At 38.4% G+C, this 25,471-nt stretch overlaps 1 protein-coding gene across 4 annotated transcripts in view; it reads left to right on the forward strand.

Annotated features, from left to right (window-relative positions):
- Positions 1-25,471, forward strand: part of RB195_012505 (uncharacterized protein) — a gene marked incomplete at both ends in the record, with an annotated part of 54,418 nt that overhangs the window by 9,969 nt on the left and 18,978 nt on the right. For 3 of the 4 annotated variants that reach the window (XM_064194394.1, XM_064194395.1, XM_064194393.1), the window contains 4 exons: positions 9,147-9,239; positions 9,300-9,378; positions 11,931-12,022; positions 23,681-23,728. In XM_064194394.1, the coding sequence (XP_064051976.1) occupies positions 9,147-9,239; positions 9,300-9,378; positions 11,931-12,022; positions 23,681-23,728 (312 nt within the window). The remainder of the gene's footprint in view (positions 1-9,146; positions 9,240-9,299; positions 9,379-11,930; positions 12,023-23,680; positions 23,729-25,471) is intronic. The other variant, XM_064194396.1, reaches the window with a different exon arrangement.

The following is a 25,471-nucleotide window of genomic DNA, read 5'->3' on the forward strand; positions in this document are numbered from 1 at the left end:
TATCCAGCTGAGCTCTCAGCTGGTCCATCCGTGTAGCGAACACATCTCCCCATCTCGTTGGCGGTCTCCCTCAAGGGCGTTCAGCATCTCTTGATTTCTATATACAAGCAGTTTTTGTATACAAGATACAATTTTTAAGGGTCATTGAGCAGTTCATACGATGGGTCCTACCGATTATAAGCTATATGTAGGACGATGACTTTACAAGTTCTCCAGCTTGCGCAGCGTCGCACGCATTTAGCCCTTCTAGCTGTAGTTTTCTTTCGCTTGCCGTCTGTGCTTTTTCACCTCTAGCCAATGTTTTTCTTTTTATTGTTTTTCAGAGAAAAAAATCCCAAATTGCTCCCTGGGCTATTCAGTATCTCAAAAGACATTTACGGTAAAACTAAAGGGTGACCACGGTAAAACTCGAGGGTAGATGAAATACTTTCGCATATCGATTGCATCAGAAAGCTAGCTTTTTAAGATACATTTCAGTAACTTTTTAATAACATCCTTGGGAAGTACTGACGTAGGAGCATTGGGGAGTTTACAGAACCAGGTCGGAAAAGTCTGACTCGGTTCTGTAAACTTGATAGTCAGACTTACTGGGAAAATTTTCTCGAAATACTAATTATCTAATTTTGTTTTGCATATTTGATGAAATTTCTTTTTTTAATTTGTTACTTGTAATTTTCTTACATAAGTTATTTTTTGTGCACAATTGCGTCCTGTTACCACAAAAATGTGTGGACAATTTTTCTCACTTTCAATCGACTACTGAAAGAAACAATTTCAAGGTGACATAGTATTAGGGAAGCCCATTCAAACTGGTTAGAATGAATGAAGACGGTTAGTTTGTGGTCAGAGGTTCGCGAGGACCACAACAATTTTTACAGCGGATATCCTTGGACTGTGTGTCGGTTATCACATGACGGGATTGTTTTGGATATAGATGTGTTCATAATGTTCCTATAGTTCGAAAACGTCTTCTTCATACTAGAACGCCAACCCGTAATTACAATAGTTCTCTTCACGTAAAAACTATGTAACATCGTTTTGAGAACAATGGCGTTTAAACTTTCTGATGAGTGGACGTTGTATATGACTCGCCTACTCATGCTTCACTTCTCAAAACAGTGTGGAGAGCATAAACATGTTTTTGCGGCCTCTATTACCTCTATATATTTAGAAGGCCCGTACAGAGACTTACATACTTTCTAGTCTTGCTACCCCCTACCACATCGCTTTGCGTAACCAGTGTTCATATCTCGAGCACTATGCGACCATTCGAAAGAATTCTTCTTGCAAAAGTTCTCCTTATTTATTATCGAGTTCTACCTTACTATACGTTTTCCGGTATTCCATTCAATCATTCATTGTGCTGCGATAATGTGCATAGGAAATGGGATCCAGAATTGAGTAAAAAATAACCAGAACCTCCAGACGAAGTCTCCATCAAAATGGATATTAATCTTCGAATATGTGTAAGAATTTAGTCAATTGCTCGTACGTATCAAACCAAATGATTTATATTTTCACTCCGAATTTCTACGTGAAGTCTTACTATCTTAAATTTTAATTGTTTAAATATGAGACTTGTCTGAATTGCAAACCATAGTCATAGCCGAGTGTCACTTCTATGACGTGTGCAGCTGAATTAGACCCGCAATCTACGGAAAAGCTCTTCAAATATACTGGAACAACTTTTGAGACGACCTGATTCACCGATAATTTCCTATTTCATTGACAGTAATGAAATATGGGTCTGGGGTGGTGCAGTCGGTTAGAGGTCCGCTGTAGGCACACGGTTGGTTCGAAACCTCCCTAGTGCATACCAAGCACTTCATCCTTCTGAAGTCCATAAATTGGTACTTGTCTGGGAGGATAAAAACACTGACTTGATCATCGGCAGGCCCCGCAAGTCATTGTACGTTCCAAAACCTCAACGGTTACGAATTGCAGCAAAAACGCGTTGGCGCATCCCAAATGGTTTGATACACCAGTGAGTTTATCCTTTTTTAATGAAATATACTTTTTATTCATATCTGCAAGCAATACAACTTGAGAGAGCTGCGATTTTATTTTATAAACTTATTCCACATATTCAACTCCAACTCCACATATTTTGATAGACTACACATAGATAAGCTGCGGCAAGCGGCTCATGGTTTTTCAAAGTATATCCGCATAAATATTGGCTCTATGAGCTGAAAATCCTTGTACGCTTAGTTCTTACGCGTTTTCACGTCCGCGTAGAAGATTATGATGTGATTTTCTTCGTTTAATTCACAAGTTGTCCTTGCGTTTACTCATTCCCCGAACCTCTATGGTAATTTTCAGTAGTATCTCATATCATGCACTTTCGTTCCTTCAAAAAAAAAACAACTTTTTGTAAAACGGTTTGTGTGAAATTGTTAAGTTGAAATTAAGTTTTATTAGGGACCAGTCTGAGCGTCCGGCCAAAGTTGGGCTTTAGATTTCTTGTGGTTCTCGCTTCTTTAGCCTCTACTGATCAACAGAAATTAAAATTAGTGGCGCTTTCTGTAACCTTTTGCTAGACAATTGAATTTTTCTTCTCCCAACAACGTTTTTTGTATCATTTTTTTTAAAAAAGCTTAAGCATTGATAAAGGATATAGTACTTTTCTTCCTAAAGAGGTCCGTAGATCACTTTGAGAATATTCAAAGTTGGTTTCTACAATTACGGTACAATTTGAAAACATTATTCGAAGTCTTAGACATTCTCGCCCTTTTCTCCAACAATTAAGATAGGATGATGTGCCACCATGAAATAACGTGAACGTCGTCATCATACTGACAAAGTTAGAGTCCTACGTAAAATCACGTACTCTGTTAGCTGCTATTTGTAGAACTTTGTATGCTTGTTGTCAATTTCTGTAGTAAGAGAGTTACTAACCTGAGGGAAACGTGGAAAGGAACTGACATACGTGGGAACACATAGAGACTAAACGCAACACATGCAGTTACCACGGTTATGAAAAGACACATTCATCTTTTGACAAATCCGCTTGGGATTATGACTGGATACTTTTGAACGAATAACCGTGGTGCGTGCTTTTGCGCCCCAAATATGCAGTTTCCAGCGCTTTCTGGCGGCAGCGCACCATTTAAACGCCGGAGGATCCGTCGCTCTGCTCTCTGGGATTTCTTTCCACATGCATGTACATACACGCGTGACAGACTAGGTGCTTTATTATAGCATAATATTCCTTGCTTTTATATCCGTATAACATCAAAGCTTTTCTCGCCTTCTTTCCCAATTGATAACATAGAATGGTGTTATAGGGCTAAATAACCCGAAACTTCTCATTATATTGGTAAAGACAAAGATCTTACGTCAGACCAATGTTAACAGCTAGCTCCTACTAAAGCAGATGTCTGCATGCGTGTATAATTTCTGTAGGAATCGTCTGGTAAAGGTGATGAGTGTAGTGTATGAAGAAACGAGCATACGGAGTACCTTGGATCCTGGTGATTCGCGCCGCAGGAACCTATATCAGTTTAATGTGATGCTTTCTGGCATTGGCGCCTGTGACATCGTGGGACCCGTCTTACTGCAGTCTGGCTTTAGCGGGCACATCTGACGTCGAACACGTCATACACCCCTCATTTCCCCTTTCTTACCACTCTATGGTACCGAGGCATCGAAATAACGCAGTGGAATATGTTTTACTGCCTCCTGGCGCCAAAGTGCCACCTAATCCTGCTTTCTGGGCAAGCGCAACAATCTGAGACCGAGAAGACAGAAAGATGGAGTGGAACCAGTCCCGTAACGTCCTTCTGCCTGCCAGCACAGGCGCATTTGTTTGTTTCTGAACAATCTGTCCCACCTACCTTAGTACTTTACTTCACAGCAGCACATGCCGTTGTGAGACTCAACATCAGAAAACTTCACTGCCTTCTGACGCCAACACTTCCACTAGACTTCGTGGGAGCCGTTTTAATCCGACCTCACTACTTCGGGTGATTATGTTCAGGATCTCACCTTAAGTACTTCAAAAAAAAAAGAAGTAGAAGCGAAAGTTTGCTGTACAACGTACCAAACATAATTCATATATAATTCAGATAGAAAAATCACCAAAGAAGCAGTAGAGCTCTTGGTGCAATGCAAATGCTGAAGAAGATCAAACATTTAAGAAAGAAAGAAGGCAAGGATTTAGTCTAATGCGAGGATTAGACGTATAACAAAAATTCATAGCCAATTTTTTCTTGACGTATTTTGACTGAAACTCTTAAAGGCATCACCCACGAATCTGGCGTGGTATGTGTTTTCGTTGGAGTATACCTATAGTGGGTCGTAGATCATGAATACAGGGGTGGTTCCGCTTACCTCTCCCTAGATCACTGTAAAGAGATGGCTTCGGAAGGCGGTTCCTGACAATGTACTCTATTGCAACGCTCACTCCCTCTTGCGCTCACTCCCCCCTGCGATTGGTCGAAAATCCATGCGGACGAGTCGTCGCAGGGGGCGGCAGGGACACATTCCGAAGCCGTCTGTTCACAGTGACGTGGGGAGAAATGAGCGGTACCACCCTGTACATATAATCTATGACCTGATATCGGTATACTCGAACGAAAATCCATACCACGCCAGATTCGTGGGGTGATGCCTTTACACATCGTAGCATGTTCTCTCTGCAATGGAATATAAGGACTTAATTATTATTCTTAAATATGTTACATCAGTATAAATCTCAAAAAAATGTCTGCCAAAGAAGAATTAGAAATCGCAGTTTCTTTGCTTTTTTTGAGTCCTACAAGAGAAAGGACACCTTCAAAATACATCAGAAGAAATATCTTGGAAAAGTATGCCGTAAGTTTGTGGTTTATAAACGCACTAAAAGAAAACTTCCAACGTATCTGCATAAACTGAGGGTTAATCAGTTCCACTGCTTTTAACCTATTTTATATTGAAAAGCTACTGCTTCATAAAATTGGGGGTGAACTCATTGAATTTTATATGCTGTCCTCAACATATGACTAGAACTAAATTGTCCCATCAAATGTTTCGTAAACTTTTATACAACTATCGAGTGTGGCTCAGCTGTAGAATGCTCACATGTCAGGTGGGTGGCATTCTTTCGGTTCCCGCTGGTCCAAAGTTTTCATGTTACCTGAGTATTTCGTGACAAACAGATAATCACACACACACGCTGACTGAGCGCGTTATTATGTAGTATGAATATAAAGGATAGAAGCGTTAACTTAAACTATAACTTAAAATGCACTTTACAGTTGACGGGGTGAGGTTCTCCGTTTGAATACCATCTTAACCATGTTTCCCTGCGGTGTTCGCCTTCGGTGTTAGGTGGTCACCGCGAGAATTTGCAGCTGTGCGGATAAACTGTTATTGACGGACCCGAACTTGAACTGATCGAAGTTAAGAGCGAATTTTATTGGTATGGAAGTCAGCACTTACGTATTTATATAATACTTTGGAAAGTGCTAGAATCAGAAGGCGCGCCAAGCGCTGGGAGAATCTTGCGCAGGGCAGAGCATTTTGTGTTTTTTTCGTTTTAAAGAATGGATGCACAATAAAAACCTTAGATGCGCGCACTGTGACGGAGAATAAAGCACTAAAGTCAAAAATTTTGCATCGCTTCTCAAAATACAAGGACTACCAGCAAAGAAAGATTTGTTTTTATCCAAATTAATTTTAGATCATCCATGTGCTTGGCCTGCGAAGTTCACTATAGTTGCAAACGTCTTGAGATGAAAGAAAGAAAGAAAGTTGAAACCAAAAAAAAAGAAAAGTGTTTAAATACATCTAGGACAGCTAGAGTAAACCGAGAACTGAAATACTTCCTATTACTTTTTCCTGCACGCAACATACTTAACTCCAGCAATTGGAGAAATGTTCGCTCATCACAGCGCCTTGAGAGTGTGCACTTTAACAAAAAATATGCCAGAGTGAAAAATATGCTACCAAATACGCTTCATTGAAAAATTCTAGTTTGCCCTAAGTGAAGATGTTAGCACTCATGACTTACGAATGTTAAACTTAGTATTCGTGAGTTTGTTTCGAGTAAAATAAATTCTATCTAAGACAGGAACAACGGTGATTACGAGGTTGCTAGTTCTGAATTTTTCTAAAATATCATTTCATGTCCTAATAATTCATATCACTTTATTCTTTCGCAGGGTACTAATCTGTTGAATTGTGTCTCACCACTAGCTATTATTCAATCTCCAATGCATAGATGTTCGCCGATTTTCAGAAATACTTCAGCCGGGTATTATAGCCGTGCGGCCTTCACAGGTTTTTAAGAACAATCATGTAATTGAGCATGGAAAAAATGGTCAGCAGTCTTCACCTCGGGTGACGTACTTTTGGATAAGCTTTCTTTTAAAATTCCCCGTCATTTCATTTAGAAATCCTTTCATCATAAGCAAACATCGAATTGAAAGAAAGAAAAAAGTGACTTCACTTTATCCTAGGATTCTCATAAACTTTTCTTCCGAGTTTTTGGACGCACCCAATACTTAGCAATAATTGCGATGGAGAGGGTCTTCGTTGCGGATTTGAACCACAGGCACTATCTGCCTTTCTTGTACGCTCCCATTTGTTAGGATCGCGGTCTCTCTTCTCGATTATCCTTCCGCTCTTCGCTGTACCTACTTCCCCTCTTTGTTATCACTCTATCTGGAAATGCGTATAAACAGACATATATCGGCAATTGTACGGTGAAAATGCAAGTATATGAAAAATACAAGCACATGCACTACAAATAGTTTGTAAGACTACGCAGATGGGCTATAAATTAATGTGCTTTCATTTCGACCGCTCTGGTCCAGGACCTGCCAATGAAGTGAGGCGATGGAATTACAGCACCCTCATTTCATCTTTACAAACTGCTTTCTCTCTTAATTCCCAACTCCAACTTCCAAAATTTCCAATTTTCACTCTAAACCAAAAATTTAATCTAATTAAATTTGAATCTAATAGTGCTAGGTGATGTGCATGGAAGAATAATCGGTTGATTAATTGGTTATTCTCAAATACACGTACTAGTAGATTTAATTCACAATAGTTTTTTGTTGCTTCCTAAAACTTCTACCTTTACCACTTCTGCTCTGAAATTCGCCTCAAAATCGTCTTTGCACCTCTGCTTCTATTTTTCCAAGACTTCTGAAGGCTACTTGTCTTTTATTTTTCTTTTTAAATGACATCTGCTTTGTCCAGATACCAGGCTCGTCTAGGAGGATAAAAACAGTGGCTTGAAAGTCGGCTATGCTCAATGCCTGTCAAAGTGCATGTAAATTCTTTAAACGGCTCTTTAAAGGTATATAAGTCCTGCAACTGAACAGGTCGGTGAGGTATGAAATTATTCGGGGATGCCGACTTGGTCAGGTAAAGGTGCTTAAAAACTGGTTTTTGTTTAGTTATGTGGGATTTTTCCCAAGTTCCAAACCCCTTGAATGAAAGAATAGTTTTTCATTTTCCCTTTTTTTTGCTAATCCTGCAAATATTGTTTTGGATGAAAACCTGGTTTCAAATGTCAGAGAAATTGTACTATCTTCATGAGGAACTATTTTTATTACCCTAACGTTCGACGAAAAATACTAATATTGTTATTACCGTTCAAAAAAGAAGTGGAATTGTTGGAATTCCTGGAACAGTAAAAAAATTCGATGAAATTGAATGCTATTTAGAATTGCTATCATTGGATTCGTACATTTTTTGTAAACACATAAGGATGTTATAAAAATTAAAAGATGAAATTAAAAGATGTCCCTGAATTTACATATTAATGTGTAAAATCTAATAATTAGAATTTTTGAGCAAGTCATACAATTGAAGTTTTATTCATGCAAGTAAACAATAAGAGCGTTTTTTTCTAACCTTATAATGCAGACAGAAATGAAAACCATTGGCAAATTTTCCTATACCATTCAATAGAGAATTTCAGCTCTACAAGAATGATCTTCGATATTTATTCTAGTTCACAGTTCACAGTTATCTGGTATCCGGCTCTTGGTTCACAGTTATCTGTTTTTTCCGTTCACTACAATGTTGCGTCAGGTAGATAAAATAGATTTAATAGAAGTGATAGGGCAACTGAGACTGTCCATCAGTTTTGGTGTCTGCATGGAGGACAACGGAGGGGCCTTGAAAAAACTCAAAAATGAGCATAACACATTAGGAAACATGAAAAATAAACAATAATAATGAATACAATTCATGGACGAACTTATTTAACGATGCATAAAAGCCGTCAGGACCGCAAGAGAACAGAAGAGCAGAAAATGTGTTACTCACTACCTTGCTGTAGGTTTTTTTCCAAAAAAAAAAAATTGAGAAACAAATATCTTAAGCCTATAACAAATGGGCATCCGGTGTGGTATCTTCCGTGAAGGTCAATCTTTAGAGTATGAAGACCAGCGGCGTTTTTCCAAGCACTACCTCATATTCAGCACCAATTTCAGTTTCAGCGGCTATATCGGCTCGATTAAATACATAAAAAGGCAAATGGAGTAAATGCAAAGGAAGACAAACGGAGCAGGAAAGGCTCCGTTTTCTGCACTTGACACTCCATTTCAATTATCCGGAGAAACAGAAGATTATTAGGATTCTAAAAATTGGAAATGCTTCTGTCATAAATGTCTTTAGAATGATTTATATCACAAATACGTTATTTTCTTCTGTGTGCTTAAGTTCGAGAAAAAAACTCACGACTTATTCCCTCAAAGGCAGCATACCACGAATCTGGGGTGGTACGGATTTCAGGTGGAGTATCCGTATACGGGGTCGTAGATTATGGAGACCGGTGGTTCCGCTCAGCTCTCCCCGAACCACTGCAAGCACTGTTTACAGTGATGCAGGGAGAGATGAGCGGAACTACCCCCGTCTCCATAAGCTACGATCCCGTATACGGATACTCCACCTGAAATCCACACCGCCTCAGATTCGTGGTATGCTGCCTTTAAATCGGTTCTGCCTTTATAAACGGCCGCCCCCATTAGTTACTGGTGAATAAGTGGTAGATGTTCACTTACTGTACACCTTGCTCTTGATCACCTTTTCACCCCCTTCAACTCTCTTCTGTTCCCAGTTCTATTTTCCAAATTTTCTCTTGGTACGTTCCGCCTTCTCTTTTTAATAGATCTTTGATTCTTAAACGAGTGAAAAAAAATAATTTTCAGTTTCGGAGAGAGTCGTCTTACGAAAGATACCGCAGCAACGAAACATCACCGTATCACAGTAACTCGGCCTATTCAAGTTCACCATCAAGAGATGTCGGTTTCACATTTCGGTTTTAAATCTTCAATTGAGCACTTCAAAACGGATGATTTCAGATCGATTTATGGGAACCGATGGATGGAAGTGGAGGTGATCAACACGATTACATGGCGGCTGGCCCGTCTGGATTACAGTGTTAGTGAGCAAGTTTTCTTTGTCGCTTTAGCTTTGTTAGATTAAAGATAACAAAGATGATGTGCGTGGATTGGCATAGCTGTTCAAACGAGCTGTTCTTCTCAACATGTAACTATCATCATTGCTTTCCACTCTCTTTACCAGACACATTTTTGAATCGCACTTTTTTGTAGGAAAGAAATGAGAATCTGCGCACACTAATGTAGTTGATAATGTGGTAATGTTGAAAAACCATTAAATCACGGAGAAGTCGAGAACAATCATCATTCGTTAGATTGATGCACTATGGAATTTGCTTTGAAGAAGCACAACACGCTTCTTCACAGGAAATGCTGAATCGCTCCGAAGATTGGAGACACTCTTCAATTCGCTAAGTTCAATTCTGAGTTATAGAGGTTAGCGATCGCGTATGTGATTCATAAAGTCACTTGTGGGGAACAATCGTTGCAACAATTCAGTTTCCAATCCTGCCCAAGCCGAGAACAACGTGAACGTTAAATACTTCCTGGCCCTCGAGTTTTGGAACGTCAACCGCGCATACCTATTGGGAGCCTTTCACTAATCGCTGCATCCGCCAGAGATATCAATCAATGCACTCAGCGGTGAAAGGTGGAAGTTCTTGTTGCCATTCAGAAAACACAAGATACGATAGCCATAAAGATTATAGTGTCAAATACAACATCACAGCATGAGATCGAAGGAAGATATGTTCGCGAACCCAGACAAGATGGAGGGGAGCCTCGACTCACAACAAGTGATTTTGTGTGTCACGCATCGATATGCGAGCTATACACCTTAACACCACGGAAAACGTTGACTTTATCAAGTAGCTCATCCTTCACACTGGGCGGGAGGATGCGACGATGGTGTTTGATCGTCTGGAGAACAGATGATAAATCACACTATTAGGCCTTCACGAGAAGCAACACATTTCCCATTGTTCTATGATGGAGGCTTTACCACCTTATGAAGATCTGCTACAGAAACTTACGTTCGATACTTGTTAGGAGCGTAGAAACCATGAACCTTGTCAGATAAAATGAGCCTGTGGGAATAGAAACCCTACCAGTGAGATTCACGCTTCAGTGACCTCGGAATATAGCACATTTCTATTCAAATTATACTTCAGAGATCACACCTTTTTGCGTTGGTTTTACATTACTTCCTTCAGTGTGAAGATAAATGACAAAAGGTGTTTTTATAATCCTGAAATATCCTGGAGGAGAAATTTTTGTCTTCTTGAAGAATTACTGTGAAGAAGGTGACAAGAATTCTTTTTAAAGATTCCACAGAGATGATTCCTTAATAATATTAATTATTATAGCTTTTCTTACTTTGCAAACTATAATTTGAATGCTATATGTTTCTAGAAGAAGAAGGTCATGTGCTTTAAGCACAGCACACGTTCAACAAAACCGACTTTAATCCTTTCCGTATACATATACATTACATCCTCGCAAATTCTCGTCATGAGGTTGATCTAAGCTATGGTAGTATAAATATAGCTTCCTTCACATATCTTCCCTTAATTTCTTATACAATCATTTTCTCTATTACTATGCCTTGCATATGTGACTGTATGAAGCCTCATTACGCCTGTCATTTCTTGCATTGAACTAAGTCATGAGATGAGAGATGATTTCCCTCAGGTGCTGTACAGTGCCGTCGCACTTGACTATACTCTGAAAACACTTGTTTCCTCTAGGGAGATCCCAACACATCAACCGGCCGTTTACGAAAGTCGATCCGTCAAAACATCATTGATCTTTTAATACATCTGAGACAGTTGATTGATCTATGAGGGACATGTCCTTTTCTCGGCTACTCCATTCTTAAGTTCTCAAGAGGAAAAATTTTCAGAAGTTTATAAATAGGCCATGTTTAACGGGGAAAGAGAGTCCAGCTACAATCCGCAATGAACCCCTCGTACAATCAGCAATCGCACCTGGCTTTGTCGTGTCTCCGAGACTCACCGCTCTTCCTATTCGGGCCTATGGATATTAACAAGCACTCATTTCAAGCTCATCGGCTTATTCGGAGCTGGAAATAGAGAAGATATAGCTGAAGTTACAGTATAAACAAACTGCACATCAAACAACGTTTAAACAAGATTTTAATGGGCGAATGTAGCGCAGTGGTTCTGCTGTGGCTCGATTGTTCGAAACCTTCCTACTAAGCTCTTCCATCCATCGAAAGCCGATGAGTCGGTACCAGCCCTGTCAGGAAGGATAAAACCGACATGATACGCCTGCTGACCTCCTCAATATACAGTCATTGCGTAGGCCACATAAGCGTTTCTAAACCTGGACATTGGCCCCTCCCGAAGGGACTCACTGTGTTTTCCTTAAGCACTTCTTTGGCTTTCGAGAGCAACATCTTTATGCTTCAGACATCCTTTCCAGTAGTGAACAGCAACGAGGAATTCGCGACCTCTAGTAAAACGTCGGGAATGAAAGATCTCCTTTATAATTGTGTCGACAATGACATTACAAGTATCTCGAATGCAGTCTGTACGAAACTTCATTTCCAACGAATGAAAGTCGGCTTTTCAGCGTCCTCACAGCAGTACCCAACGGAAACGCGAAAGGCATCGACGGAAATTGATGAAGACGTGGAGCTTAACTCGTTGTTTCAAAGGATTCAGGTGCGAGTTCTCGTATATTCTGTTTGGCTTTGATAACAACTACGAATTTGCACCGTTACAATAATATTACATCTATATTACAATATACGATGTATCACACGCTTCTTCATTATTTCTATGATATTTGCCTCTCTTTTTTCAAAATTCTGCCATTCACAATGATCTTTCATAAATTTCATTTCATGTATGGTAGCCACCACTCAGCTGTTCTTGAAAACTGCTTTTGAGTGGTTATCAATTGTTTTGCTACTTATTTTTACTAGTTCTATGGTGGCTTTATCCAAAATTGGTCCTTTTCGTTTTCATTTTTCAGATTTCGTTGCGCTGCATATTTCGCAGCTATAAGATTTATTATGGATGTATTCCGACATTATTATAGATGAAACCTTAGGGACGAAAAGCTTGGTTGGCGCTAAGGTTGTTTCCAAACGTCGACCCTGCATTCTCATTATGCACCTCTTACTGACTGCGCAACACCCGCCCATAGTGGAAATACAAAAAAAAATATTGTGAAAAAAATGGAGAAGTGGGGGTGCCAACAATTTGACGATATATATATACATAGATTATGGATGCATGGATTATAAGTGATGGAGTCGTAGAAAGAAAAAGAGGAAAGGAGGAAGAAAAGGAGGAGAGTGTGTACGTTAAGATGGTAAATGTAGAAATGAAATTCGATCCTTCATTTCATCTTAAAGTACACGTACGGCAAGAACAATTAGAAGAAATGGTGGAGTGGGAAGTGGCAAGAACTTTGTTTTCAATGAAAAGTCTCCTAGAAGAAATTAGGTGCAAAGAAAAATGTAGTGTACTTGTTTGACGCAGACGAGAAAAATAACATCGATCTGTTACAACGCTGAAGATTTGAAAATTATTTAAAGACTCAAAATTAAGTAATAATTGAGAAATTTCTGGAGCGGAGAAAGGAAGTCGAAATTAATGAGAAACAACATCAGGATGAAAGGGTTGGAGAACTATTGAGGGCTGTTGGGAACGTGGGCGAACATAACAAAAAAAAAAGGATCAAGAACGAGAACAAAGGAATAGCAGACGCACAAACAATTTATTATTGAATAATGTGATGGAAAAATAACTGAGTAGACGGTTTAAGGATACCTTTCGGCACAAAATTAGTTCCGTATTTTTTTTATATGGGATAGTTTGACACGCATTAGAAACGCACTCATATTCTATGTTTTTGCTCGGATTTGTTCAATTAAAAACTACTGACAATAATTCCTCGTTGTTGTCTCGTTTCATACAGAACAAGATTCTGAGGAATGTTCGAGAATCTCACTATTATCACAAAAGCGTTATGATGAGTTCAGAATTGCTGCACCAAATGTTGTTTTTTCTTCATTGTAGCAAAATTTTGTACATAAACTTGCACAAATCTCTCTCGAAATTGAACTGTGCACTTTTTGTGCTCCATCTGACGACAAATCGACCGCTGTATAGCAGCTTCGATTGCATTCCCACTACTCTATGGCTTGTCATCGGCACTGCATTTGGGGCTTCTTAGCTTAGACCAGGCTTAGAGTGCTTGGATTGATTGTGATCTATTCCTAACCAGATTCTTGATATTTGTGGATGGTTTTCTTCCCATGTTCATTAAAAGTTGGATTTAATTTGTCTGCTTATATTTATATTTAATTTATTTATCTCTTTCATACATAATTCTATCATATCCTAGGAACTACAACGAGCGTTGAATAGGCTCATTCGCTAAGTATAGCATATGTGTTCCCCAGGTATCTTCACATAATCTCATCCGATTATCTGAGAAACACATCAAATCAAAGATTATAGAAGAACCTTTAGTAAGAAAGACCTCCAAGAAACTTTCCTTCTTAAATCCTGGTTAGGGATAAGTCAGAAATCTAGCTGGATCCCCTAAAAGGGCATTGGTTGATCTCTCGAATTTAGTGTTAGTAATCATTTCACTTCTCAAACTGATTTTTTTATTACTTTCTACTATAATTTCTTTTTTTTTCTGCTTGACAACCTGTTTAATTCGGTACTTTTTGTCAGCAGATTCAGGTCAGGTCTGAGAGAATGGGAGAATTTTCATTAAGCTAGGTATTGGCATTGGTTGTAATTTTCTCTCGCAAAGAAGTTATCTCATACTTTCTACTTTCTTTTGGTTTTTGTTTTTCATGAATTTTTTGGTTTTTGATTTCTTTGCTATTCTTGTGCACCTCAACCTGCGCTGTTTTTTTTTTGTCGGATCGTTGTCTTTGCACCTCTACGGAGTATCAAACAGCTGTTAGGAGTTTTTTTTTTGCGGATCTATACCAAAATCGTTACCACTGCAATCACTTGCTCTTTTGTTTTTCAGGAAGGGGCTTGATTAGAGACAAGTTTCTCATTTAGTTGAGAACTGTAACTCTCAGTAAAGTTGTGGTCCCTTAGGTCGCCGCTGCACGATAACTCTGACGTTTCTACGCTGACACTTTCGCTTGTCGACTCTATGTCGGCGTCTATAATGCTCCGATTATGTTCTATAAATCTTCTAGAACTAAATATTAAATAGTTGTTGTACATGCTTTGACATAAAAGGATTGTCTTGAGCTCTGGTTATCATGGTAAGAGATGATCCAACGTGGGCAGTCTCTAGTCCTTCAATCATAAAAAACTCGTAGAGCTTGATTCGAGAACTAGCTAATTTTAATCTTGCTTCTTGTCTAACATATGCAGCTAGGCATCTGTTCCATGGAAGAATACAGACCTTAAAGGTTACACAAAACGGTGGAACGGCAGTATATATATATATATATATATATATATATATATATATATATATATATATATATACATACATACATACATACACATATATGTAGTAAAGACACTGGCGACAATTTTAGCTTATGGGAATTGTCGTACCGTCTTTTACCCAATTTACAGATGTTCTGAAAATATTTTCGTGTTAATCGTATTTGTTCTGTATTTCTCACTATAATTACTAGGTTTTAGTTGCAAATTCGAAACGGCTTCTTAGACATACATGACTTGCTTGAAATGTGCATACATATTGTGAGTGTATCTTATTTTGATGAATTCACTGAACCATGAAATCTCTTCCATTGCTGGAGTTCCCTAATGAGGGCACACTTTTCGTAACTGTGCTATCAAAGCGGTTTTAACTATTTTCCTGTATGTACTATTGCTTCATATGCACGTAAATATCATGAGAACCTTAAAGCCGAACCTGTACCGACAAAGGTTAATATCCCTTTTCTACAGTAATTTAGTAATTTGTGTAAGTAACTTTTAGTTTCTGAAGGACACCTAGTCCAATCTCACTTCTCTCTCCAAAAATTCCTTTTCTAATCGTTTGTGTGATATACTTTAATTTTAGACTAACTTTTTCTAGGTGTCCGAAATATAGAAGATAAGTCCACACTCTTCATTAAAAATTGTCGTCGTCCATCACCTAGATAGAATCCATCTTAATATCTCTTTTTTTCACCCATACTAATGAATCTCATCTATTTACCGTTAAACTTACAAGGCTATGGCTTACATTTTTGCGATTTTTTGAAGTCAAAAATTAAATCTGCGCTCATTCAGTGTTACCTAAGTAGTAGTCAGCTTGGACTTGCTCAAGCAATTATGTAATATTCCGTAACGTTGAGTTCTGCTACTAGGTATATCTTTATAGTAAGAGGAGTCACGTGAGCATCCGTGCTCGTACAGAAGTAATTGATGGGCGTGGACTCCGATTCGGGCATAGTTAAAGAATTCAAGATCTTCGGAAACCAATGTTAAATCAATTGTACAATGTTGTAGTACCGAGAATAGCCAGTACTTCCTGGTTAGCTGCATCCGTAAGTTGCAGCACAATCTAGCAAAGTATAGTATTGTAAAAGTACTTATTATATCAATAGGCAGCCGACTCAGTGCTAAAGGTTTCAGTGGTGTTCTGAGAACCGCTCTACAGTGTCTAATTGTGTAGTAACTCGTAATCCCTTCATTACGCTGCAGTTCATCTTTCGCTTTTCATTTGATTCTACTTTTTTCTCACGCCATCATTCAAATGACGTCCAGCTTTCGGGTGTCGGTGGCTGATGAACCCGTGCCACTTCGGCTACGGCTGACCACATTCGCTGGTCGGCTGATTACTCAGTGCTTTTTGGCGTGAGCCCCTCATACGCACACAAAAAAGTGGTTCGCTGACCGAGCCGACGAAAAAACACCAACACGGCAATGGTGAGCAACTCATCGCCAGCAAAAACACTACGCACATGCACACACAGCCAGACCGAGAGATACGCAATGATACGTGGCCATCGTTCGTGAATGAATAGGTATTGATGCGATTTTGTTTGAAACAGACACTCGAACAAGGCACTGTTTTACTGCGATGATTCAGCTGATTATCCAAATTAGTATGAGATGTCCTAGTATGACATAAATGCTACTGCTAAGCACTGCTCCCTCTTGCCATCTGTAAAATCGTTCGGATAAGCAGTTCTGTATTCCTGCTCGCTAAGCTCGTGCTTGTTTTTGTTAAGATCTGATGGTAACAATTTTCTAGACATGCTTTTTTTAAATTTTCGTTTTTCTGCCGCCTACAAGTGCAAGTGATAGTAATATTATCTATGACATTTCTATCCATATCGAGAGAATTCCGCAATTGTGCAATTGCCATGTCAGGATAGCCACACTTTCTGCGAGGAATAGAAGTAAAAAAATTTGAGGAAAAGGGTGGAACTGGCTTTTTTCGCATCAAAATTTTCCAGCGATGCCCAGTTTAGAGCAAAAAATATGTCAATTTTAAAAACATGGTTCTTCTTCCCGTCAGGAAAACCTATAATACTTTCAAGTTTTGTTTCTTTTTTAGTTATTGCGGTTTCGCATATACACCAAGATGATCATTTTTGTCCGCCTAATTTACATTAGACCAAGGCAGCTAAGCATGCTAAAATTGATTAAATTACTCAGTTCAATTTTTTCTCTTTTTAAATGTTGCTAGTCACAAAACCTCATTCCAAGCTGCCGAAATCCTTGCAATGCAAAAACTTGTCAGAAAATATAATATTTCACATGATTGAACCTTTGTACAGTTGGTAGTTTATTCGCTACAGTTCCATAGCTTTCACACCAACTTTTTTCAGCCAAAATTTGTTGCGTACCGATTTCCAGTATTTCTCATTCTCTCCCGCTTCTACGAATATTTTGAGTCGTCGAATGTTGGTTTTTCCACATTAACCACAAAAACCCTCTCGATTACACCATCAGATAGCGACGTGACTAGCCAACGCCGTTGTGTTTTGAATAAGTGGAGGAGAACAAGTAGGTACCACTGCTCGAAACTGAAGCTTAATGTTCTTTTTTGTGATCTTTGTGATCAGTCCTATTTTACCTTGAATGTACGTAGGTGTTGACTGGAAACAAGTTCGAAAGTGTGTTTAATTTTAGTCATAATTCAAAATCTTGTCACGTTACTTCGTATTGGTCTGAGAGTTGATTTATAGTGACAGACTTATAGTGCCTTTATTTACTTACTTAGGGTGTCACATCTATAGTGTGCAAGCGAATTCCTACCGAAATGTAAAGTCAGTTTCTATCGAAAAGTTCGTCCCAGATCAAATTCGTTACAATGATTGAGATAGCTAAGAAGAACTATTCTGTTCTCTTTTTCCCCTCTAACAATGCTTCGAATATTTTCCGTAATTATTATTAAATCTTGAGTTAGTTCTGAAATTTTGCGAAGATTCTTATAAAAGGACATATGTTTGAAATACATATTAACGTAAGCGCAGAAGATTCAGCTAGTCTGCCATTTCGATGCAATGCGCGCTACTTCTGCACTGAACTGAGAACGATCGCTCTATCATACTCATCTCGAGCATACAAGTGTAGCATCTCGAGCATTTCGGTTAGATGCCTAGTAGTTCGATTTTTAATCCGTTTATCGTTTCGATGTAACATCAGTCAGGAAAATATTCTGAAGTCATCTGTTGAGATCCTCAAGCAAGTAATATTGTGTTATTTTTGGACCCGTTAAAAGCAGAGCCACTTGAGAAATATATACGAATGTAGGGCCAGAACCATTCGTACATGTTCTGACATTTTCTACATTATTTGGGGGAAGAAAAACTGTATTTGATAGTTAAGTAATTCTCGTGCTGTCTATATCGAGATTTCTTCATACTTGAACATTTCAATTCAGAACCTTTCAGAAACTTAGGTACTAAGACCTGTGGTTTTTTTCCAGTAACAACGTCCTGCATAAAAACACGTTTGTTAGAATTTTCTGCTGATTTCACCACTATTTCTAAACCATTTACTTTAATTTAGTTCCGAAATATTATTTTAAGAAACCTTGATAGTAGAGAACTTAATGGTAGATCTAGAGAATCCATATACGGTACTTTAATTTACTAGACTTTATCGAAGACGATATCGATGATATACGTCAGTTTCTTTTGAAAAGCACCAGCCGTACGTGAATCCAGCGTTCAAATCTTTGGCGAGACGTGGGCGCGCGGGCCTGCGTGCACCACTGGTGTCGCGTGAATCATATACGGTAGCCGAGCTACCAGCCAGCCACGCCTCTTCAGCTTCGGTCGGCGGGGATCCTGCCGACCGAAATGCCGCTCATCGGGCTCTTTTCGTCGGACATGTTGGGACAAATCACGAGACGTCCTTCCGAATGTTTGCTCTTGTTGAAGGTCGGTCTTTCGACTCTTACTTAACTCAGCCCAATTTAAACACGTTTTGTCGAATTTTCGGGAACGTTTCCCTTTTCTTCAAAAATTCTTCGCGTATCGACCACCTAAAAATGCCCGCATTTCTGTTAATACTGTCGACGTTGATGATTCAGCATCATTCAACAGCATCTGTTCTCTTACTGCCGAATACCAGGTCATGTGCTTTCGGTACTGCATTAGTACTTAGCTTACAGCTCAGTACTAATCCAGTTCTAACAAATTTCGAATTGATTAGTTAGAACGAAACAAGGGCTAATTAGGTGGTTAACTAGGGTTTTTTCTTGATTTCATAGAAAGTTAAAATTTGTCAATCAGTTGGTTGCAACCATTGTAGCTGTTCATCTTTTTTTTACAATGATTTTTCAAAGCTTAGCTTTTGTTCTTTAAAGGGTCACCGAACGTTCGATAGAGACCGCTTGAAGCATATTTATATACATATGGATATATACATATAGATCCTCGAGCAATTTCAGGCTAGTATTTGGTTTTTTTAGAGAGATTGTAGGGACTGAATCTTCAGATTACAATTAATAGTAGCTCAGGAGAACTGAGCGAATGTTTGTGATAGGCTCACTATGTCCCAAGAGAAAATTACATTGTTATAGTCAACCTTCCTCTAGAAGCTACTTAGCAGAAACAAGGATTACTCGAGAGTTTTCAATTTTCAAATTTGAAACATTGATTTCTGAAATTTTACTGAGGAAACTGAGTCTAACTCAAAAACATTTCCGTGTAACTACCTTACTTACCAATACTAAAAATAAATTAAGATAAAATAAATAAAAAGGTAAATTAATAAAAATGTAAAAATAAAAAAGTTAATGAAAAGCTTAATTTGGGAGTATTCGAAAAAAGTGTAATCATAGCATTCCGTTCACAAGCGATTTTTACGGCTGTTTTCGCAGAGTCCAACCTCATGATGAGACTCACCAGATCTATGGATAGAATTTGGCTTGAAATTTTACTGCGAAAGTAGGCAACTGCAATCTGAAAAACAAAGATTCCTTTTTTACTTTCTAAAAACATTATTAGGGAATTTTCAAAAAAAGAATCTGATCTAAAATTGAAGTCCAAGATATTTTCTGCGGTATAAACGCGAGTGCACTTCGTGAGGTAATCTTCACAGACCTCACTGTTGCGTGATTTTTTTTTTAGAAACGACAAAATCATGGGTCGTAATGTTTGAATCTTATATGACAAACATTTTCTTTGTCATTTTCTTTCTATTCACTTGAGTAACTCTTTAGCGATTCTCGATTTTTTTTCCACTTCTCCACTATCTGCTTCAAAATGTCCAAATTTCTCCTGGTATCTTTGGGCTTCCAAGCCAAAAGCCAAAGAAATCTCACTTTTGATGGTGTTCTTATTTCATAGAAATCATTGTGGCTGTTGAGGAATCAATACATTGTTGATATACTCAACTTTCGATGGATTTTCCACCTTTTTCACATTTACTGAATGTTCCACCGACTCTGCTATGAGCGGTTTTCGGTTTCAGTATTTTGCGTGGGTTCTGTCGTCTTCTAGAACTTTAAGAACATTTCACGAATACGTTCCATTGTAAGTGGACTCTAACCATTTTATGGGTCCTATTTTGTCGTACAGCGTCTTCTGAAAATCCTGCTGAAAGTTGAAACGAGAAAAAATGCAATTGCTAACAGTTCGCTCAGGTTCGCTCAGATAAATTTTCCAAAGTCCATTTCTAAGGAGGATTGATTAACAAAATGAAAGGTTCAATTTTGTCCCTTTGCTCAAGTCGCGCAACAAACTATCAGCCATTAATGTCAAACCGGTGACAAATACAATAACATGTATGCTGCACGGCCCTCATGAAGCCAAAAAAGAAAGAGTGAGAGACCCGAGAGGGATGCAATTTCTGGTCGGAGTGACCTGTTTGTGGCCTTGATTCCAGCTGCCGTCTTCAGTGTTGAGTTTACTTCGGCTAAGGTTGGCAAAATGCATAACAAAATCTATCCATTCCGAGTCTCTTAACATCCGAAATTTGTGAGTAAATGAATGATGATCTCTGGAAGATATCTGTATGTGCAAGTTGATCCGGCTTTTTTGAAGTGTGAGTTTTGAAGAGAATAAGCAAGCTCCATTTGTTAACTATCGTAGAACCAGCTTGATTTGTAAACTACGGTTTTCCTCGTAATTTTTATGTGTTGGTGTTTTTGCTCACTTTTTTGAGTACAAATGCGAAATATCTCCACATATGCTAGCTCCATCGTAATGCGTTGTTATGAATCTGCAACGATTTTTTGTGATACTGATACTGTCTAACTTTATTTTTATATTACGATTATGGCAGTGCACTACGGCTGACACTTCATCCTCAAGAAAATTTTCTCATACATAGGCTCCTACATCTATGATCAATCAAGTGATCTGCAAAAATGGAAACAAAAATCCAAACTTTAGTGCGACGTTACTGAAAGCACCACATATTTCTGTGGCTTTACTTCTTGAAGGTATCCCCTAGCCAATGTGCAGTTTCGTTAAAAAAAACCAAGAACAGTAGACGACATTGTGTTAGTGTGTTAGAACTCTTGCACGCCTGTGAAGGAGACGTGTGGTCCTCCTTTATAAAGCACTTTGCCACATCTGCTGATCTTTTGGCGATCACATCGTTTTTTTCTTCTGTCTTCTTTGTAATCTTACAAGGGAGAAAGTGTTGCTGTGATTGTGATAACTGAACCTCCCCTTATGGCTATTTGTCAACCTAGTATTCTAGTATTTTATTTGGATCCCAGCGGTCTATAGCATGATAAAATGTATTGTATAAAGGTGCAAAAAAAAAACAGTGACAGATATTCTCCCTCTGATCTGGTCCCCGTTCATCATAAAAACGAATAGGTTCCTCGTAGCCTTTTGTATTCTTTTCCTGTTGCTCGTCACATTCTCCACGCATTCGAGCGATTTTGAGGCAACTCTACGCAGTTTTTTTTTTTTGAGCTTGTCGCCACTCGACCAACAAAATACCACAAGCACTTTCTCACGTCGCACTTGATGGGCGGTTTTTTGCCTCAAATTTACATGGTGGAACCGCGATTTTGCGCAAGATATCGCGCGCGCTGCATTCGCTGCTTGCTTTTGTAGCTGAGAATTCTGGGCGTTCTTTAGCATTCAATTGGTGAAGTTCTTCTTTACGATTTCATTCTGAGCACGATATCGCAGATCGCCAGTTAGGGATCGGCAGTAGTAGGAAACACAATTTTTCTCCCACAATGAACCATTTTTCAGTATCCTCCTTCTCACATATTACATACAGTCCTGTAGTGATGGAATATCCATGCTATCTTTAGGAACAACATTCGTTAACCTTAAATGTAATACTGAAAACCTTCATCGAGAACTTCTCGTGTTCTCAGCATCATTTGTCCTCCTTTTTTCTATTCTACATTTCTTTTTCTTTTTTCTTCGTAAGTATAGTAATTATAATATTGGTCATTGCTTGATTGAAATTTCCAACGCAGTCAACTGACGCGTTTTGAAGTTGTAACCGTCATCTTGTATCCCAGTTACAATTACTGAGCCTAGCTTGATTAGTATATCATCAATTACATTGGTTGTTTTCATGCTGCATATCTACACAATTCGCACTGAACCCAAGCTACCCACATGTTTACTTCGCCATCTTTTTGGATTTTGTAAAGTGTTGTAGCGTAATGAATTTTGTAGAAGATAACCGTCTAGTTCCATTTAAAAATAGATTTGATTGTGTTATATCAGAATAATTATAGAATTTAATTAGTTAGCTGCTGGTAAGTGGAATGTGTCAGAAACATTTACTCGTATAAGCACCCTTCTTCAAATCTATGATTACTTGTTGATTGCCCACCTACACGACTACCCATTCTCTAATTGATTATTTAGTTTGATTATTGACTAGGCAGCTAAGTTTCCGGTCAGACTCACTATAAATCCACCATGGAGAAATCGATCTGTGGTTTTAGTAGGGAAAATCATATAAAACATCATATAAAATAAATAACAGTGGAAGGCTCTATAATTTGAAACTTTCTTTTGATAACTAGATTAGTTTCTGAGTGAATGATAGCCTTTTTAATCTTTTCGGCGAAGAAAATGGTAAGTTTTTCAGTTCATCGTTCAGGTATCTATAACTGGCCTTACTGATCATAATGCTGCACTTAGACTGTATCTGGGCGGTTTGGAACTCTTCCAAAATAGAATTTATGCTTTGTTGTTGCGAGGTTTTGGTAAAACTGTACTAGTGATCTGGTGTTTCGGTAACCTAGTCTCCATCAAAGTCTTGAGAATGGTTCGAGGTATTTGATGCTGTGGATATCCCGTCAAACTCCTCCCTTCTTGCCAAGCCTCGATATCTTTCCAAGCACATCCTTAAAAACCACTTTAAATTCAGGCATGTAATTCATTTTCTTGGTCTTTCTTTTTCTTAAACAGGAAACAAGCAATTTAATTCTACTTTTGAAATATTTAATTCGTGCAGGCCGATTTGAAGTCAGAATAAACGATAGTAGTGGTCATAATAATAGTCGCAATAATAATAATAATAATAATAATAATAATAATAATAATAATTTTAGCAGTGTATAATTTAAGTGGCATTTCATTAACTTTAGCCATTTTTCAGTGTGCCTTTCATGTCCGTCTTCTTTCTACTAGTTGTTCTTTGACATCTTGTTTCTTCCAAATCTAGATGAATATTTTGAATAGTTTATGAGATTTCGTTTTCTTCTCTCTCCTTTTTCTTTGTTGCTTTTTTTTTACTTCATATGATCCTCTTTTTCTGATTTCCTGTCTTCTCTGGCTATTTACGCACTTTTCCACATTGATTCCGATAGCTACCTCGTTGCCTACAACATATGCAGGAAGCAAACCGATTTTGGATCGCTTCAATCGATTTATCGACTGTTGTCTCCCCTTACTGATCGGCCTCAGTTTCGCGTTGTTTCAGGAACAAAGCAGTCGTTTCGACGACACAGCACACGAGCCAGCCACGCAGGTAAGCGAACAATACCGCGATATTTTCGCTTCTATGCTGAAGACTTTTTGATTGTCAATTTCCACTAGTACTGAACCAGGTTTTGCGACTACCGTAATCACGTCGGAACTCGCATTCACTTATGACTCTGCATTTCTATCTAATTTTAGTCTTTTGAAGAGAGACGCGTTGCATTATCCCATCAATTGCCTCTTTCCCATGAGAATCTCTGAAAGAGAACTAAACATTCCGTTGGACAAAATCAATGAAACTTTTAGAACCTCTTAAAGAACGTGACTAGGAAAAACGTTGTAATTTGGGTCTACCATGACTTCCGAATCTTCTTTCGAAAGACCTTTCTATAACTTCTCGGTAAACTACAGAAAGTTTGATCACCATTAGATGGAATATGAAGTAACGTTTCCAATTCACTGTTGCTCCATCGTTGACCATTACCTTGATTACCTTGACTCCCCTTGATCTTCGAACTGGTCGAGCTGGCGCCAGTAATTCTTCCGTCTGTTTATTATTCGAATTGCTACGTTAATCCTTTTCAATAAGAATTTTCAAGATTTCATTTGATGAGTTAATCACATTAGCTTCTCATCATTTTCGACAATAAGAAGCTAATGTGATTTTTCGATTTCTTTTTCGACAACAATGTTTTTTTGTGTTTCACAGACGACAAATTTTCAAACAAACACAAACATCAAGTGTCTTCTATACAGTAATCGTTTCAAAGGAACTTAAAGAACTATAGAGCTGTCAGCCTCTTATGGATGAACGTTTATTTTGATTTCCCTATTCCCTGTATTTACTAGTTTATTTTCTGTTTTCCTTTTCTCTTGTCTATTTTTTTCTGAACCTTCCTTCTTATAAACGTTCTGCAGTTTCCTTTCAGTTTTCCCTGTATATGTCGCACGTCTCTTGTAGATGACTGTTTATTTTCTCTCTTCCTGTTTTGTGTTTTTGAATTTTCTCTCCTTTGGGAATCTTCGATTTATGCTGCAAATTCAATCAAAAACTCTCCAAAAAGCGCATTTTGACACTGCTTCGGTCTGCCAGAAAATAGCCAATAGGAGGTGCAGAGCGTACTGTAGAAATAGTTAGTCCATCAACAAGTTCTTAGCCCTTGCACATTATCTTCGAGCGTTCCCATTTTGAAACTGCTTAAGAATCCCCTTTCTTCCAAAGGGGGATAGAGTTACCTTCCAAGCAAGAGAATGTCCTCTGAAAGGCAATAATAATTGCCTTCAAGTTTGATACACGACATTAATTTATGCGAAAACTTCGAAATGACTTTTCAAGATTTCTTGTAATATTTGAAACTTTGTGGACAAATTATACGAGGTACCTTACTACGACTGTTTTTTATCTGAATTTCGAGAACTTTCCCAAGTAGTAAGGTTTATTCTTTCTTCTCATAAACCGATAGTGAACTCCACCTTCCATCAGTAAAACTGCATAGTACGTTCATTTCTTCATTGAAGCGGAACAACTTTTATTTGTTTGGCTATGATGAACTCTATGCAAGAAAAAAAAGGATCAGCGGTAGGACAGCAACAGTGACCTCTGTCGTGGATCGTTCGTGGCGACACTGAACGTGCTGCACCAAGTTTTTTTTTCCTCAAACACTCAAGACCTCGTGAGTTCCGTATCAGTCTAGCAATGCCACATAACGCTTCAGCAGAATCGCCTTCTTCAGTGCCTGAAATGGGCGATTCAATTTACAATTTAAACGACAAAAAATCTCCACAGAGTTCA

Source organism: Necator americanus, chromosome III, assembly GCF_031761385.1.
Source record: "Necator americanus strain Aroian chromosome III, whole genome shotgun sequence".
NCBI classification, from domain to species: domain Eukaryota; kingdom Metazoa; phylum Nematoda; class Chromadorea; order Rhabditida; family Ancylostomatidae; genus Necator; species Necator americanus.